General features: G+C 45.7%; 1 protein-coding gene across 1 annotated transcript; it reads right to left on the bottom strand.

Annotated features, from left to right (window-relative positions):
* Positions 1-508: 508 nt before the first annotated feature.
* On the bottom strand, positions 509-15,579 carry LOC142802891 (phospholipid-transporting ATPase ABCA3-like). Its single transcript, XM_075887971.1, has 8 exons — positions 15,393-15,579; positions 13,111-13,408; positions 11,557-11,775; positions 10,394-10,448; positions 8,400-8,590; positions 6,624-6,797; positions 2,782-2,995; positions 509-730 (listed from the first exon to the last, which is right to left on the bottom strand). Exons 1-8 carry the CDS (start codon positions 15,577-15,579, stop codon positions 509-511), a joined length of 1,560 nt encoding a protein of 519 aa, XP_075744086.1.
* Positions 15,580-17,342: the final 1,763 nt, after the last annotated feature.

Raw genomic sequence — 17,342 nt, 5'->3', positions numbered from 1 at the left:
GTGCACCCAAATCTGAGTACACGGGCCTACAACATTTCCGCCTCCACCGGAAATGCAGCCGCCGCAGCCGGAATCCGAACCCTTACCTCGAGCTTTAAAGAACACGTTAGCAACATGGACACAGAGGTAGTTCAATGTATTCTGGCCAAATTATCAAATAAAAAAGTGATAGAAAGTAATTTCATCAAATAATGTCTACTTATTTACTTGTACGCGTCAAAAAAAAAACAAACAAACAAGAGATCCATTTATTTTATCGTCTTGTTGGCGACCAAGCTACGTGAACACATACTAACTATTATACGCGTATAAGGGTCATGTCTTGAGGACGCGCGGTTACGCACTGGAGCCCCTAAATATATAAAGCCGTGCCGCACACGCCGGGGGCTGCGGCGATCCTTTTGGCTGCCTCTTTTTGCGAACCCATAGGAACCACCAAGGGGGAAGGGGAAGGCGCTGCAGTTATTGTCGCAGCACCCACCAAAGGTGGCCCACCGCCGGGTGCAGGTTATCTCGCAGGTGCAGCGGGCGATGATGGACCGCTTGGCGAGAAGACCGTGGGTGAGAGTGCCGAACCACGCGTGTCGCGCACGAAGCCGATGAAGACCTCCTCGAGTCCCGTGCTGGATACGTTCACAGACTCGAGCAGGAACTGCCGCCGCAGCTGGTTGACGCGTGCAAACAGAACGCTCCACTGCATCATCTCTCTCATGGAGAACAGGAACAGGCCCTGCAGCGTCAAAAGGAAGAGAGGAGGGGCATCGTGTGGATCATGTGGCACTTGTGTACGTAACTGACATGTCCAACGTCTCATGCTCATGACAGCGATCAGAATATTTCCGCAGTAGCACGTGGGCTTGCAAATACATGTACTTCGAGAATTTACGCCGCATAGCATATTCGTAATGATGTTTGCATGTAACATGCATGTATGATGTCGAGTTGCACAGCACGTTCACTTAATACCTCTAGCCGAAAGATGGTTGTGCATTGCTCGAAGCATTAAACTCAAGAATAGGCAGTTGGAAGGTCGTAGATGGCTTTTGCAGACGTTTCTTGGCAACGCGACATTTCTTTTTATTTGCGCAATAGGAGAGGACTGGGAAGAGCAGTTTTTGCTTCCCTGATAAATACAGTGGATTCTAACTAAACGGAACCTAAAGAGACCATCAAAATATGTTTCATTTAACAGGAGTACCGTTTACCGAGAGATAAAGAAGGTTGCGAAATGCAAGCACAAAACCAATCTTGTCAGAAGCGCTTGTTGTCCAGCCGGGGTGGTATATAGTGGCTAAGGTACTCGGCTGCTGACCCGCAGGTCGCGGAATCGAATCCCGGCTGCGGCAGCTGCATTTTCGATGGAGGCGAAGATGCTGTAGAACTGTGTGCTCAGATTTGGACGCACGTTAAAGAACCTCAGGTGGTCGAAATTTTCGGAGCCCTCCACTACGGCGTCTCTCATGGTCATATGATGGTTTTTGGACGTTAAACCCCACATATCAGAAGCACTTGTTCTATTTAAGCAGCATTTCCGTTTAACAGATTCCCGTCAATCATTAGTCGCTATCAGAGTAACCACATTATCAATAACAGTTCATTCCCTCGTCGCTATTCCCCAAAATGACGAATTGTTGTAGCAAAAAGGCTACGCCACATTCTCCTTTTCTGTTTGCGGTCCTATCTGCGTAACACTATGCTCACGTGATTGTGTTAGTGTGCACCATTTTAGCATTAACGTATACAACATTGGCGAGTCACACATAGCACCCAATTCACTAGTGCGGCACGACACCAGCAAATGATTATTGCCGCAGCGTGAAAATAAAGCTTAAACGTCGAGTGATGCTGCTTTTCTTACCATACCTGGAAATATCCACGGCGCTCCTTTTGCTACAACGCTGCCTACTACACTTCTGTGTACGCGCTGATCTCTCTGATTGCATCTGCACTGCATCACAGTGTTACTATTGTGGACTAGATAACGGTGGCGCGCCGAATTGGATGCGCATGTGCGCACGTGTCCTTGCCGCCACCGCTGCGAAATACGGTGACAAACATTCGCCCACAGAAACGAACAGCCGATATTTGCTGGTCTTTGAACGGCTTGACTGGCCGGGGAACTCTTGTATATATTGTATACGAGATGACGAGACGCCATTGAGATGGCTCATAAGTCTTTTAAAGGTTGGTTACCAGTGGTGACATATTGGTAAGCGCTGTATAATTCTGTGGTCAAATATATCTTAACGAAAACGCCCCGCACAGATGGACGAAGCAGGACAACGATAATTTCCCCGAGTAAAGGAGTAATTCCATTCGTGCACTCGGCAGTAAAACGTTCTGCGGAAGCGGTTCACTGCCCGCCTCACATCAGCCTGGCGTGCGTGCTCATTGGTGCAAACTTGTCTACATCTGCCTTTGAGGTGGAAATGCGGTCGACTTCTAAGGTATCCTATTGTAAAATACATTTTTTTCTAATATATGCGATGGATCGCGGGCGATAACTATGCGTCAGAAATGCAGCGTATCAACATACTACTGCTAGAAAGCTGAAATTATACTATGATGTGCAATAGTTTGCGATCAAGTGACAGGCAATATTGTCCGTGACTATGCGCTGCAGAAATCTGCTCACGCATACACGCACGCAGGATTACACGCGCTAACATGTACAAGGAACCAGGTGAAAGAGACAGCTGCCATTCCAAATTTAAATGCCACCCATGGTGAAATCCGCCTTTGAATTCGTCTCACGATTTAGCGGTGTCCCAAAACGCGTACCGGGTGCACGTCGATGAGCAGGATGCCCGGAAAGAGCGCGGCCACGGCATTTTCGAGAGCGGGCGCGATGCTCATGTCCCTGGAGACGCACTTGATCTGCAGGGTGAAGCCGTGGCCGAAGCGCGACAGCAACTGGTCCACGTTGCCCAGGCACTGCAGCTGGCCCGACACCAGAATACCCACACGGGTGCAGTGCGCCTCGCACACGTCCATGCTGAAAAGGACACGCACACAGTCCGAGTTTTGCGAGCGTTTGTTACATAAGCCGAATACAAAACTCGGTCAGTTGGTGCGATTTGACTGTAATAAAATACAATTCACGATTTCTCGTTGTGCGGCGCATTGCGACACGAGTTTGAGACAGCGACTACAGGAGGTGTGTAGTGCAATGCTATTCAATACTGTAACTGCGCATCACCGGCCCTGTAGTCCGTGTCTAGTCCTCGCCTCATGATCCGTAGCGCAGGGAGAAATCATGAACCACTTGGAACTAGCCCAAATTATTGCTCAGCTAAAGGAGGAACCAAAAAACTAACATGAGATAAGAGCCAATGAACAGGCATGAATACACACAGAAGATACCAGTATTCGTCGTGGTGGATAACGTTCACGAATTGCTGCTGCTTTGTTAGGTCAGATAAGCAGAAACATCGAAAAGAAATAGTGTCGTGAGCATTATAATCGTCGACTTGACACTAACGATATGTGCCGAACCCTTCGCTGTTAATAGCGCTAGCGCAAATCAATTAAGTAGGATCCTTTTTCACGATCGACGACATGCGCTTAAAGAAAGAGCACGTGTTTCTCCATCGATCGATCGGCGTGTATCAATACAATTAGAGGGAGACACACGCCACTTGCAGGAAAACCCTTTATTAGGTTATGCTTGTTTTCTGTGTTTTGGCCACTACAGCGTTGCCGTAATTTTGGTCGCTTTTATCTTGTCGACCCAGAACTTCTCGTAAACGCGGTAAAAAAACTTATTCATTGAGATTGATGCCTACTTTTGCGTTCGCATCAGGGATTGTTAGGGAAACAAGTAATATTTGACATGCTATAATAATCGCCACTGCATGCAGTGCAGTGCGCTTTGATTGCTACATTGTCAAAGAGCTTGTGTTGAAGCAATTCTGGTGTCAGTGTCGGCGTTGGTGTCGGTGCCATTGGTTGTCAGTGGTAAAAACATCTTCATGACAAAATAAATAAATAAAAAAGACGCAAATAAAATATTAAATAAAAATTTCATGTTCGAGTGAGAATCGAATCGAGGCCGTTGCCGTGGCAAGTAAGTGTTAAACCAGAAATCCATGCTACTACATGAAACTGCTTGGGAAAAATAACGCCCTATGAGAATGTCATCTAGTGGAAAGGGTCTCCTGAACAATGTAATATTGCGGGGCGGAAGCGTGGAATCGCGCCAGGTGTCAAAACATGTGAACAGCGCAGCGAGTGGGTGTTTCAAAGGGCCACTCATTAGGTAAAAAGCGATCAAACATTTTTCTTCATCAAGAGCTGCAAAATACTCTACAAAATGAACAGCTGCGTAGGTTCACGTTTGCCCATTTGGTCCTTCTCTGACTCGCAAATGGAAGAATTATGGTGTATTGATTACCTAACAAGTTTACAGGCAGTATGCATTCTGGCTAAGACACTTTGAAACAGCCAGTGTTACGTGCACGGTCATCCGTTTTGTCGCGGCACGGTTGAGACATGAACCCAGAATCGAAGTTAATAATAGGCTAGCAATTAAGATGGTGAAGTGCACTGTGTTCGATTACACTATCGCATTTTACTCTCGAAGAGGAAGCTCAAACGTCTTGCAAAAGTTTGTTTTCACATGTTACGGCTCTATAGATAGATGTCACTTACAGTGAACACTTTCTACAGACGATCCTGCATGAACACATGCGCATGATACCGGCAAGCGTGTTCATTCTATATATGTTATCAAAGCTGTCAGCTGTTAGATCAATCATTTGGCAGCCGACATGCGAATAGGCAAGTTCCTGTGGTCGCTTCATAACAGTGATGATGAAGTGTTGGCAGTAATTACATATACAGTGTTTCCATTACTACGCACAGGTCACGGGATCAAAGATTTTTGATGGAGGCTAAAATCGTTGAGGCCAGTGTCCCTATTTGAGGTGCAGGTTAAAGAACCCCAGGTTATCGAAGTTTTGGAAAGCCTCCACTAGGCCGTGCCCCAAAATCATGGGGTGGGTTGGGGACAATAAACTCCAGCAATTACTATTAGTATACTTTACTATGCAGTGGGCCAAACAAAATTGACCATTTCATCTGGCAACACCGTGATGAAAACTGGAAATTGAAGTCTCGAAATAAACTCTACGAATGCCTCATCTTTAAAACGAAGTTTCTCTTTTGTAAACATATGATCTAGTGTAAATAATTGAACTACTTTAGGCCTATAGCCTAAGGACAGAGGGTGCGGCTGCCCTTCCCTGGAATTTCATACTGATAATTTTTGGGGCTTAACATCCCAAACTCGCGACATGACTATGAGACGCTTTTTAAGTGAGGATTTCGGAAATTCCGACCACCAGGTGTTCTTTAACATGAACCTAAATATAAGTACATGAGCCTAAAGCATTTTCGCCTACATCGAAAATACGGCCACTATGTCGGGAATTCGATTCCGCTGCTTGTAGGCCAGCATTCGAGCAACATATAGACTGCCATGACGTGTTTCTCCGGGATTTTCATGGAGTGTTTCACAGCAAGTTTGTAATAAAAATGAGTGTTTTTCTCAAATTGTAAGTCTTTCAGCAATTGTCCCTTCTTGCCTAAATATTCTTGGCCACGTGCTTGCAGGCACACTGCAACAGGCCATGGATTAAAAGGGCCCTGCAACAGTTCTTGAGCATGGTCAGAAAACGCTGCTGATCTGTGTACAGGCTACCGAGAACACACGAGCCAAATGTTATAGCGCAGCACTAGGCCTGAAATTTACAATGAATTATCGAAGTCAGCTAAAAATTGCTTGCTCTTCCCTTGACAAATGACGGAAGACGCTCAAAAATCGCACACAGATTGTCCATATATCAGCCATTGGCTGATTTGAACATGGCGCGCTTCGGTTGTTACAGAGATCGCCGCAAGAGGCCGTCATTTGTCCACGCATGCGCACGCGATTGCACAGAAAAGCCGCGTATTCAAAGAGAAAAAAAAAAGGAAAAAGTGCTCAAGGTTGCCAGGCACGCGTGACGTTTTTTGTTTGACCTCTCTCATATCTCCCTGCTTAGCTTCCAGCGCTTTCGTCGGGACGAGAGAAGAAAGAATGCGATTGCAGCGCGTGACAAATCTTTGCAACTCCGCTCGTACTGGACGGATTATTAACATTTTTGCGGCGTTGAATTTGTGAGACAATACGCTTTCCAGTGAATTAATTCCGTGGTTCATCAAAAAAGTGTTTCAGGGCCCGTTTAAGTAATACATCTTTATTCTCGTTTTGCCCTCTCAGAACTGCAACTGTCAGATCACTTACAGGAGCCTAAGGTAAAATTAGTTTACCATATTTTCTTGTGCATGACACGCACTCAAAATTAAGACTTGAGGAGAGTTACCTAGAAACAATCACCGCTTACTGCCTCGATACTGGCTTCCTTGCACATCTCTTAACATTGTCCTGAAGTGCTCCAGAAGATACGTTTTTCGTCACGGACTTCATAGTTTTATGTGCTGACAAAATGTTTGTCATTGTCTAGAAAACTATAAAATGAGCGGTTTTGCTGATGCATTTTGAAGAAATTTTGCAAGATCAGCAGTTTCAGCAAGTCGACCATGAATAAGCGAAGCGAAGCTCGCTGACTGCAAGTACCCACCAGTTCGAGGAGAGGATAATGGACGAGTATCCCTTCCTGATGATCGCCTGGAGAGCCTTGAAGATCATCCTGCGCGCCCAGATGTCCACACGCGCCGACGGTTCGTCGAGAAGCACGATCCGTGGGAGTCCCACGATAGCCGCTGCCACGGACAGCTTGCGCCTGGCACCGTGACTGCAAAGAGAAAGAGGGAGCACGATCGCAAGAATGGGCTTTACTGTAGCTCCTCTGTATATCATTCGCGTAATTACGGAGTGGAGGTGCAGCGAGAAAAGAATTTTAGGCGCGAATAGGGGGACAGGGCTCCACCACCCCTTAGGTTAGTGAGACTTTGTGCCTGTGCATATGCAGCAATATGAAGAGTTGGACGAGGTGGGGTTGGTTCATGACAACTGCGTATTTTGCGATCACCTCGCTTAAATATAGAGGCATAAAATATTGAAAAACTTCGTAGTAGAGGAGCTCACCCCCCCCCCCTCTCAGGCATCCTTCTTCCCCGATCATGGCACGTTTTCTCTTCCCTACCTTGGTCAAAAGATTGTACAAAAAAGTGATGAACTAAACACTAAGCAACACCACCTCTCACGTCACAGCTCATTACCGTTGCTCTGCGGTTTTCGTAGAAAAAAGTAATGTGGAGTTCTTTGGTTCTCATTCCATTCCATGTTACGATTCATAGTGAGATAATGTCGCCAAGAACGGAGCTTTGTCTTGTATGGTAGTTAAATAACGCTTATATGTCGGTGAAAACGACAGCTGCAATATAGGAATGACCCTTTGATGATCTTAGTTCCTGGAAAACACCTTCTTTGAAGAGACACAACTACCATTGAATCTACCTGAATGCGTTCTTCGTGATCTCGCTTTTGGGAATGAACTCCCTCGACTTGGAATCGAGGCAATTGTTTCCCAATCAGTTATCTGGACCTCAGCTCAGCACCTGAATGCCTTGAAACATGTCCGAAGTTTGCTGCCAGGGCGTCTGCACCTGATACTCGTCATGCGTTGTTGCTGCACGTCCAGAGACGAACGGTGATGATGAGCCGAAATACGAAGGCCGGCCCAAAAGCTACAAGCAGTTCATTACGAACGGTAAGAGCCCTTATGTGACAAATGTAACGTCCCTACGAACATTTGTTGTATGGCAGGCTAGGGCACTTGCATTTTGCAGTGCACTGCAGATAGGCTCACAGAAAAAGATGCAGAATAAGCACATGTGAAGAGACATGAGCGTGTCGACGAGTGGGAAAGTGGGGGCGGGGCGCCCACCCCCGATATCAGAAAGTCTACCCCATAGATTGAATAATAGAAAGGAAGGCACTACGACCTGCAACGTATTTTCGCCCCCCTCCCCCCTTAAAGGGGAATCCTACACCTGCTCATGTGAGCAGGACAAGCGTGAACATATGTTTAGTTGACAAAGTTGTAACACATGCATACGCTGATGGAACGAGGCGAACGAATATTCTGCAAGCACGAGTAACATTCCATGGGGGAGTCTATAATCAGTTCACATCATGGCACTCACGCACATGTACGGAGCTTGCCTACCTGCAGGACGGCATGTCAGTACAAATGTCAATGCAATTTCGGTGCATCGCAAAAGCTTCGATGATCATTCGACTATGCGCAACCGACTAGTCCCCACCACGGCTATTCTAGAATAGCTTAACGAGAAAAAAAAAAAAAACGACATTGCCAAATTGGCCACTGCAAAGTCGGAGCGGCTTCCGCCCTTTCAGAGAGATAAAAAAAATGGTGGACAGGGCAGTATACCTGTAGGATCCGCATGGTTGCTCAGCTTTATGCTTAGCGATGCCGACGACGCGCAGCAGGCTGCACACGATCATGTCGACCTTTTCGTGGGGCACGCCACGAAGGTTGGCAATCAGTTTCAGGAATTCCGAGCCCGTCAGCTGATCGAGAAGGCCACCTTTCTGGGGGCAGTAGCCCACGCTTGACTGCCACTGCACCACGAGAAGAATCTTTCAGGCGTCTTTTCTATGGAAGCACACAAGCTAGAGGACAGCACAAAGGAACAGCGCTGATGTGAATTAACAGTGCTGGGCTCACACACCCTATCAAACTATCGCGCTGACTCGTCTAAAAGCTCGTGTCTCGGGTATTTAGGTATTGACATTAGCGACACACTTGCTGTGCGTAATTGTAGTGGAAGTACGTTTTCATTTCGTAAGTGCAGCTGATCAGGATTGCATGACAAATATATATGCTTCTAAAGGCACTAAAGACTCCAACGTTGTATCGATGATGCAAAGATGAGTGTGTCTGTTGAGCTGGTTGCAAGTGGCTAACATGTACGCTTTACAGCTTAGTGTCTCGAAACATTGAGCAGCCGTAGCGGATTTGCTAACCTGAATGCCTACCTGAATACTAACCTGAATGTGAACCAAGTGTAATTTTTTTGGAAACCTGAATGTGAACCAAATCTAATTTTCTTGAAAGTAAAAGGTTTTTACGAATGAAAGCAGGCATGGCTGTTTTTTGAGCGTGAGTGCTTGGCCACCTCAGTGAGGTGTACGTAAACGTTTGTCTGCAGCAACATGGTGCAATTTGAGGACTATTTTGCCGGCTTTACTAGATACCAAGCGTTGAAGCCTAAGTGTTTTAAATGAACTTATGGCTTTTTGAAGCGTTGGAATCGGAGGTGAAAGACACACAATGCACTATTATAAAAAAAGTCTGTTAAACACTTGAAATGAATTTAGATTTTCGTAATTCTAAGACCTACACTTTGGGATGACAGTTAAAAAAATACAGGAAAAACCTTTTCACTGAGTGCTTGTAACACATTATGATGTCACTCGGCCGTGATGCATGGATGCAATGTGCGTTCGACAAAATGGTGCAACCCGCCGATCCAGGATTAACTTGAAATACGCTGGTCCGAAAGATAACACGAATCACGTGGATGCTTTGATTTCAATCCATGCATGAAAAGATTTGTTAAACATTCAAGAATACTTTGCTTTTCGTGTGACTTCTAGGGCTCCTAAAACTTGTGTCTGCTACCCAATGATCAGACCTTTTTTTAAATAAAGTTGCTGTGGACATATGACTCGGTTTAATTCTACGTTTTATGACTATTTATTTTGTCTTTTCTCAGCCGTGTTTCGACTTGTCTTGCTACTTGAGCATTCGATGATTTCATCAAGTATGCTTGAAAGCTACGGTTCAGCAATAAGGCTCCAGCAAAGTCTGGCATTTTTTTCATCCTGAAAAAAAAAAGTGAGCGTAACAGTTCTGCGTGCATTCCTGATTTTCGCTAAAATTTTGTATTATCCCAAGTGGCACCTAGTGGAGTATCATTGGGAATAAAGTGGCATAATCACATGCCAGCGGAATTGCCAGTTTAATAAGTTGAATACGGGTTTTTTCGCCGTTTTGCTTGTAGAATATTCCAGTCGCTTGTCAGGTTTGTTGGGCTTATCTGCATTCTGCAGCAAATATAGCTATTTTTGCAATCATTACTTTGACCAATAGCCTGTTTGTCGATGCCTTTGAGTAGTCGTGTGCTGAAGTGAACATAGGTTGGGTCAATCACGAAGTAAAGCTTATTATAGACGAGAAAACGAGAATTCATCAGAAAGAAAATTACCCTGGAGAATATGTTAAAAATTTAATACTTGCTTTCGTTAATCATTGTGGATTCTAGCTGTAGAATACAGTGAAGGCGACATTTTTCAACTTTCTTTAAAAAAGGTAAAGTACGTACGAGAAGGGTTACCAGCATCGAAGGTCGTCATCCTCACCGGTTCTCGTGGTGCCCTTAGCCGATTGACCAGCAAGGAGACGGACAGCCCTATTCTAAGCAGCATCATGGAATCCATCAACAATATCCTGGCACGTGGGGTATTCCTATCTGCACAGTGGGTACCTTCGCACGTGGGAATCGCGGGCGATGAAGAAGCGGATCGCCTTGCTTCGTCTTGCAACCATAATGGCTGTGACTGTCCAGTAGCTCTATGTACGATGGGCAACGCTCATCTGCTTATACGCCTACACCTCCTAAAGCAGCACCCAGACCAGCGTGAGGCGAATGGATCGTTCCCTCCCCGTGTTTGTAGCCGTGGCTTGCCTCATCGTTCCCGAGCGCTGTTGTGCAAACTAAGAGTGGGTTCTGTGCTGGTGCGTGAACTATCACACCGTGAAGGGCATGTGGACAGTCCGTTGGGTGCAGATTGTGGCTCCTGCGAAGCACTTGAGCATCTCGTAGTGCACTGTCCCACATTTGCTACGTAGCGCTCTTTGCTGATTAAGGAGTATAAATTCCTAGGAATTAAGTGCGTGACCCTAGACAACTACCTCCTTCCGAGCGGTTGTATACTTCTCGACGGGACCAAGCCCACCGAGCTCTCCTCACATTTATGAACCAAACGAACCTGGCCACCCGTTTATAGAAAGTCTTTTTAAAAATAATTTTTGATTAATACTTTTTTTACTCATACTCGTCTAAGTCTTTGTCATTTTTTTCTTCCTCATCTTCTTTCCTCTTTCTCCCCTCTAATCTTTGTTTTCTCTGTTTCTTCCCTCCTTCCGAAAGAGTGAGCAGGCGTTGTGCCACTCCAGGTGGCAGTTGCCAGCTTGCTCTCTCCCCTTTTCCTCTGTGTCCTTGTGTCTCTGTGTATGAAAATAAAATAAATAAATAAATACTTCAGTGTAATTTTTTATTGTAATCAAAATATGGTGATGAATAACGGAATGAAATAAATTTTCTCTCTTTTCGGCCTTCTTCATGAAAGTCGCGCAACTTGTTTTTGCCCTCTTCCGTCATGAGTACACGCTTGTTAGCTCAGCGAGTTTTGTTACTCTTCACGCATACCAATAAAAAGATAAAAAAAGAGGGCAAGGACTTCATTGATTAGAAAAGAAAAAAACCTTTATGCTCATTTATAAGTCGTCTCTTACTGGCTACCTTCTAAGGGGCCCAACACACCGAATGTACTCTACCTTCCTGGGATCGTCGGACATGAAAAGGCCACGACTGAATGCGTCTCCGCTGGTGGGCGGTAACAGAGCTGCCAACATCTCCAGCGTGGTCGTCTTTCCAGAGCCGTTCAGACCTAGCAGGCCGAGACACTCGTTGTTGCGCAGAGCAAGCGACACGCTGCGTACCACTTCGGTTGTGCCGTACCTGCGCACAAGAGTCATTCATACGTCAACCGCCTGCTAGGGCAGGAGGGTTCCAGCCAACTAGTTGGACGAGGACACTCGGACTACACATCATTGGAATAGTAATTGACTTTTTATTCATGAAGTGTGAGTAATTGCGAACATACAAGGACGAAGAAGAGCACTGACATGGACAGAGCGCTACTTCCAACTGATCTTTTATTTTCGCACGAATTGATAAATATGTACTGAGCGAGTGGTATATATGTCCTTGTCTGTTAGTGCGTACTCACACTTTATGGATGAAAACAAACTAGCCCACGAACGTATTTTAGCACTGACCGTTTATTGAAACTTTCGTTTCATATTGATAGCAGCTGATAGCGAATGCAATGCTCAATGATTCCAAGACTATTTATCTGTGCGTATGAAAATTTTTCTTTTTGAGTTAGTACTATGAAAAGTGCGTTTGTATAATTGTCGATTCTCATCTATTGCGATTCTAAAAAAATTCGTGCGTTAGCTAGCTTGTCTATGCATCTTGCCAAGGTGTTGATGTCGTCCAATTTGACCGAGCACTTACAGTAGACATTGTGAAAGGTGATACCTCCAGCAGGGGCAATTTCCAATAATGCCGCATGCTATCTTGTCCCTCGCTTTATTCAACCGACCAGCTCAGTCAAGCACAATCATCGCCCTACCATGGCTATACTATAGGAAAGTGGTGTTCAAAACACAGAAACTGTGAAATCTTTTCAGCTACATCGATGGCTCCCAGAGCTTGCTTAGCACTGAAGTATCACCTTGGAGATGACTTCGAGGAAGTCGGCGTTTCTGGATCGCGCGGCTGGACACCAGTAGGAACTTTGAGAATCAGCTATGTTGGCAATGACAAGCCACACACAGCACGCGGCTCTCTGATCTAGCTGCCTTCGAAGAAGCCCCAATGAGAGGTGATGATGACGCCCACAGATAACCCAAACGCATGACGTTATGATGGCTTCATCGTGGCGTTACAATGACCTCCCACATTTGGGCAATATGTGGCATCATGATTACGCCGTATGGAGACGTCATCACGTGAATATTTTCCCCATTCCTCGTGTTAAAACCACCGACTTTCCATTGTCGCGTTTGATGAGGCATCTACGATTGTCACCCTATGAGTTCCTCATAAACAAGGTAAAACATTCGGTCGAGGCTTGCAGCTCCCTGGACCAGATAGGGTGGCAACCAGATATTTCTATCTTTTATTATTTCTATAAAGTTTCTACCGTCATCGTTTTGTTATCAATGATTGCTTCGGAATAAGAGAGTTAGTCTTTATTTCACACCAAAGACTCATGGATTCGCTCACCTCTTGCCCAGACCCCTGGCGGCCATGGCATATTCTGCGGACTTGCCCTTGGCGACCTCTGCCTCGACGAGCTTCCTCTCTTGGCGAACCTCGTCATTGGCAGCGCTGACCTCAGCGCCTTGGCCTGCTGGAGCGGGTGGTCCTGGCATCCAGAAGAACTGACCCGAGTCTAGCCGGTCAAGCAGCACGAACAGCATCAAGCCCTCAATCACCATGATGATCAGCTCTGGGAGGATGCCGCCACTGTGGAAGCCGAACGGGCTTAGGGGCTCCCAGTCGGTACTGTTGGTCAGCTCCACTTTGAATACAGAGCAAGATAAAGATGAATATTTTTGTTCACTTCATTAAGCTGACGTAAATTTACAAAACGCAGAAAACGCGTTCTCCTGATCGGTCTTTATGAGTGTTACTATGCATATTCTACACACGAACAAAAAATTTGGCCAAGGAATGCACAGAGACGTTAATTGTTGACGATCAAGGGTAAGCAACAAAGCCATCTTATTCCTCTCCTGTTAAAATAAACAATAAGACTTGCTTCTTGGCACCTTTTACAGCTAATGACAAGCATTCCAGGTGACTATGCGCAGTTCTTAATTTATTTATATTGTGTGAATGTTGCAGGATAATACGTCATCGTGGGCGCTGCTGCAATTGCTTTTGTCGTAGTATAAACGTGAAGCCTGCCAGGAAGCTGTGATTGTACACGTCGCCAGTAGGCACTCGCTTTCAAGTTCAACGTCATTTTTGTGATGACAGACCAGTCAATGTTTTCCAGGCCAATTAGTTTTCTTTCCTTTCACAAGTGCCATTGGTCAGTGGCCGGTCACCTATGGTGATGACATGCACACCCCCAAGAAGAGCTAAAAGAAAGTTTTTTTTTTTTGAACTCGTGGTCTGATCTGCATATACAGGAACTTCAAACACGAGGCTTCGAAAATACACAGCTTTAGTCTATCGAATGGGGAAAAATGCAAAAACGAGGTGTAGTCGATCGAGAGGTTCTTGTGTACTTCTGACATCATACAATGCAAGAAACAAGTGTGGCAAAATCCAAACAAAAATATCCGACTTTACAATGTGTGTTTTTAGCCATGACATTTGAAGGCAGGGGCCTAGCCAGAATTTTTCTTGGTGGAAGAAGGGGGAGAGTTCCAGCATTTCTTATGCATCGTTGGGCGTGTGTTTTTGTGCGTTATTATTTGTTCCAGTGCAAAACTCAAATGTTTTGGGTGGACAAAGGTTCAGCAACCCCATATTTTGGCTACACCAATGACTTTTAGGTTGAGTTTATCTCCCATACACTGTTTCACAGCAAGCGGTTGGGAGAGGAGGAAAAAAGGTGCATGAAACAGCTTGACAATGCCCCACATCCCTGGTCCACTGTGGAAACAAGACAGCAAAAGCAAAGTAACCTCAAACACTATTCAAATCAACGATTCACATCCTGTACTATGAAACAAAAACAAAAAACTACAAAGTGGGAATATTGTTGCGCACCTATTTAAAGGGGCTCTTAAACACTTTTTCAGGTAACCATGAAGTGAACTCAATGGAAGAGCTGATCGCCTCACGAATTAAACGGTGCAAAAATTTTAAAGATTCGTCCAGTGCGAGTGGAGTAACAACGATTTGTCGTATGCTGCAATTGCATTCCCTCTTCTCTAATTCCGACGAAATCGCTGCAAGCTAAGCAGGAAGGGATGGCAGGTGCGAAAAAAAAAAAAAATGACGTGCGTTTTGTGACCTTGAGCACTCTTTTTTTTCTTCGAATGCGCGGTTTTTCTAGTATGATCAGGCGCGCACGCGTGGACAAGTCGTGACCTCCCGCGGTAATCTCTGGAACGACCGAGCGCGCCATGTTCAAATCATTCATTGGCTGATAGATGGGCTTACTACGAGTCATTTTTGGTCTTATTCCGTGGTTTGTCGAGAGAAGGGAAAACAATTTCGCTGAGTTTGATAATTTATTGTGCATTCCAGGCCACGTGCTGCGCTATAATATCTGGCTCGCGTGTTGTCGCGAGCCTTTATTAACCCTCGGCAGCGTTTTCTGACCATTCTCAAAAAGTGTTGGATGGCCTATCCAAACTAGAAGTATTAGAGTCTGACCCACGTGCTGCAGATTACCCGAAATTTTGAGGCTGACAGTACATTTTCACAAGTAACTTTGCAGCTAGAGTAATTGGCGAATGACAACACAGCGCGTCAAAGTTGTATGATTACGAAAATTAAAGAATAGTGATCAGTTGGATCAATTCCTCTCACAGCCGAAGACTCACTCTGGCAGCAGTGATAGAAGCCTGGACCCAACAATCGGTACGTATGGTGGCGGTTGCACAAGTGCCAGAGCAGGCTGTTACCGGCGATGCGCGTGTGGCGCCTCTTCAGGCAGTCTTGGTTCTCGCGGTCCAACTCGAGCGCCTTGGTCAGCGCACGCGGAAGCGCGAACGGTGGTACCAGTGCCATTGCGTACTCGTAAACGCTCGGCGTGACCAGGTGCTCGCCGCGTTGGCGTCGCTCCGCGGCAAGGACCATACTCTTCCACGTGAGCATTGTGCCTGTCGAGTGGAAAAGCGTGCGTGCCTATAACCAGGCCTCAAAAAGTCTCAAGTTTCACCTATCGCTGAATGGGGGCGATAAAATCGACAGCTAAAGAATAACCATGGTGACTCCGTACAAATATGCCTTTGGGGACTCCCAAAAATCCACTAGAAGCACCAAAAAAAGCTCGGAATTTAAAGCGAGAAGAGCCGCCACTTAAAAAAAAAAAAAGGTCCATTTTTTACATATTTGAAGGGTAACATTTGAAGTCTACGTTGTGCGTGGTACTTCTGAGCCCTGAATTTGTTTAGCGATTGTGGTGCCTTGTGTGTTCTACTATGAATTTTCCTATCAGTGATGGTGACGAGGCGGAAAACATGCACTGCCGCTGTTCGACGGGGGCAACCGACGCACAAATGCGCAGATAGTTTTCATCCGATGGTTGGCGTGCTGTGGTCCTCGGCGTTTCGTTTTCTTTATAGCGCTTGTTAATTCTCTTCTGTAGGTCACTGCGGTTGCTGTAGGTATAGTCACTGTACTGCTGTATGGTGCCACAGGAATGGTCATGCCGGCGAAGGTATCGATTGCTGCAAGTTTCACGGGAATGACTGGTAGATTCTGTTTGCCAATGAGCGGATATTTGTTATTTTTTGTCGGTGATTTCATTCTCAGACCTTGTTACAGCTCTCATTGTTGTGTATTTGTGTCCTACGTACATTTGCATTAATCCTGCACATGGTCGAATGCTTGCGCTTCGCTTGACTTTCGATCCGCCGCGATTTCCTTGCGACAAAACCCACCTCCTTTTGTTCTCAGCTTGACCGCACTGTGTCGTAATGCAATAAGAACGGGGGGGGGGGGGGGGGTGTTAAGCCGTGCTTGGCGAAAGTAGGAGCTGTAATTCGAAGCTGTGCACTGAAACATCTTATGCTGGTTTTCACGACTGTATTGCAATGATAGTTCCTACAAACGAGACATGGTTTTCTGTTTGTTTTGTTTCTGAAAACGAAGGCGTGCCTGTTGCGAACTCTCGATAAAGCTTCTAAATGATACATTTTTTGCATTAAAACATGATTGCTGGTTTGCTGTTAATTAATATTATTGTTCCCCATACTCGTAAATTGTTTTTACTTGTACCAACTGCCAAAGAATGATTTTCGATTTCATGTAACCTTTGTACGCACAGGTACTGTGTTCCGAAGGGTGCTTTCGTGTGCTGCTGGGCGTATTGGTGCGCTTAAAACAATCGGGCTTAAAACGAGAAGACACCCGTTGCCCTGCACGAGTCCCGGTCTCTTTCGTCCACTTCTGTATAAAACAAAACAGCCATAGAATAAAGAATCAGCCGAGGCAACCGCGTATACGCGCACACGCACCCCGTACGGCATCAAAAAGAGGTCATTAAATTTTTTTCCCTGACTGGAAAAAAAAAAAAAACTTTCCCGCTTGTTGTTTGCGCAGCGCCACCTTTAGTGTACCATCGGCAGTTGCATGCGCTACCACCGCTTATCTTGCGTACTGTTGTCCAGGGCGTGGTCAGATTTTTTGTTGTAGGGGGGTGCTTCACATGGATTTCGAGAGGAGCACTCCCGTGAAATGGCCAATATTCGCTCTCTATGCCATGGCGAAAAAAAATTTGGGGGGTAAGGGCACGTGCCCGGTGTGCCACCCCATGGCTACGCCCCCGA

Source organism: Rhipicephalus microplus, chromosome 3 (assembly GCF_043290135.1).
Source record: "Rhipicephalus microplus isolate Deutch F79 chromosome 3, USDA_Rmic, whole genome shotgun sequence".
In the NCBI taxonomy this organism is placed as follows: domain Eukaryota; kingdom Metazoa; phylum Arthropoda; class Arachnida; order Ixodida; family Ixodidae; genus Rhipicephalus; species Rhipicephalus microplus.
This window is presented reverse-complemented; position numbering and strand designations above follow the sequence as displayed.

Coding starts and splice junctions, on each gene's coding strand:
- LOC142802891 (XM_075887971.1), bottom strand. CDS start 15,579: ATGGCACTGGTACCACCGTTCGCGCTTCCGCGTGCGCTGACCAAGGCG. Junction 13,409..15,392: donor CTTCTATCACTGCTGCCAGA/GTGAGTCTTCGG, acceptor CTGTATTCAAAG/TGGAGCTGACCAACAGTACC. Junction 8,591..10,393: donor TAAGGGCACCACGAGAACCG/GTGAGGATGACG, acceptor CTCGTGGTGCAG/TGGCAGTCAAGCGTGGGCTA.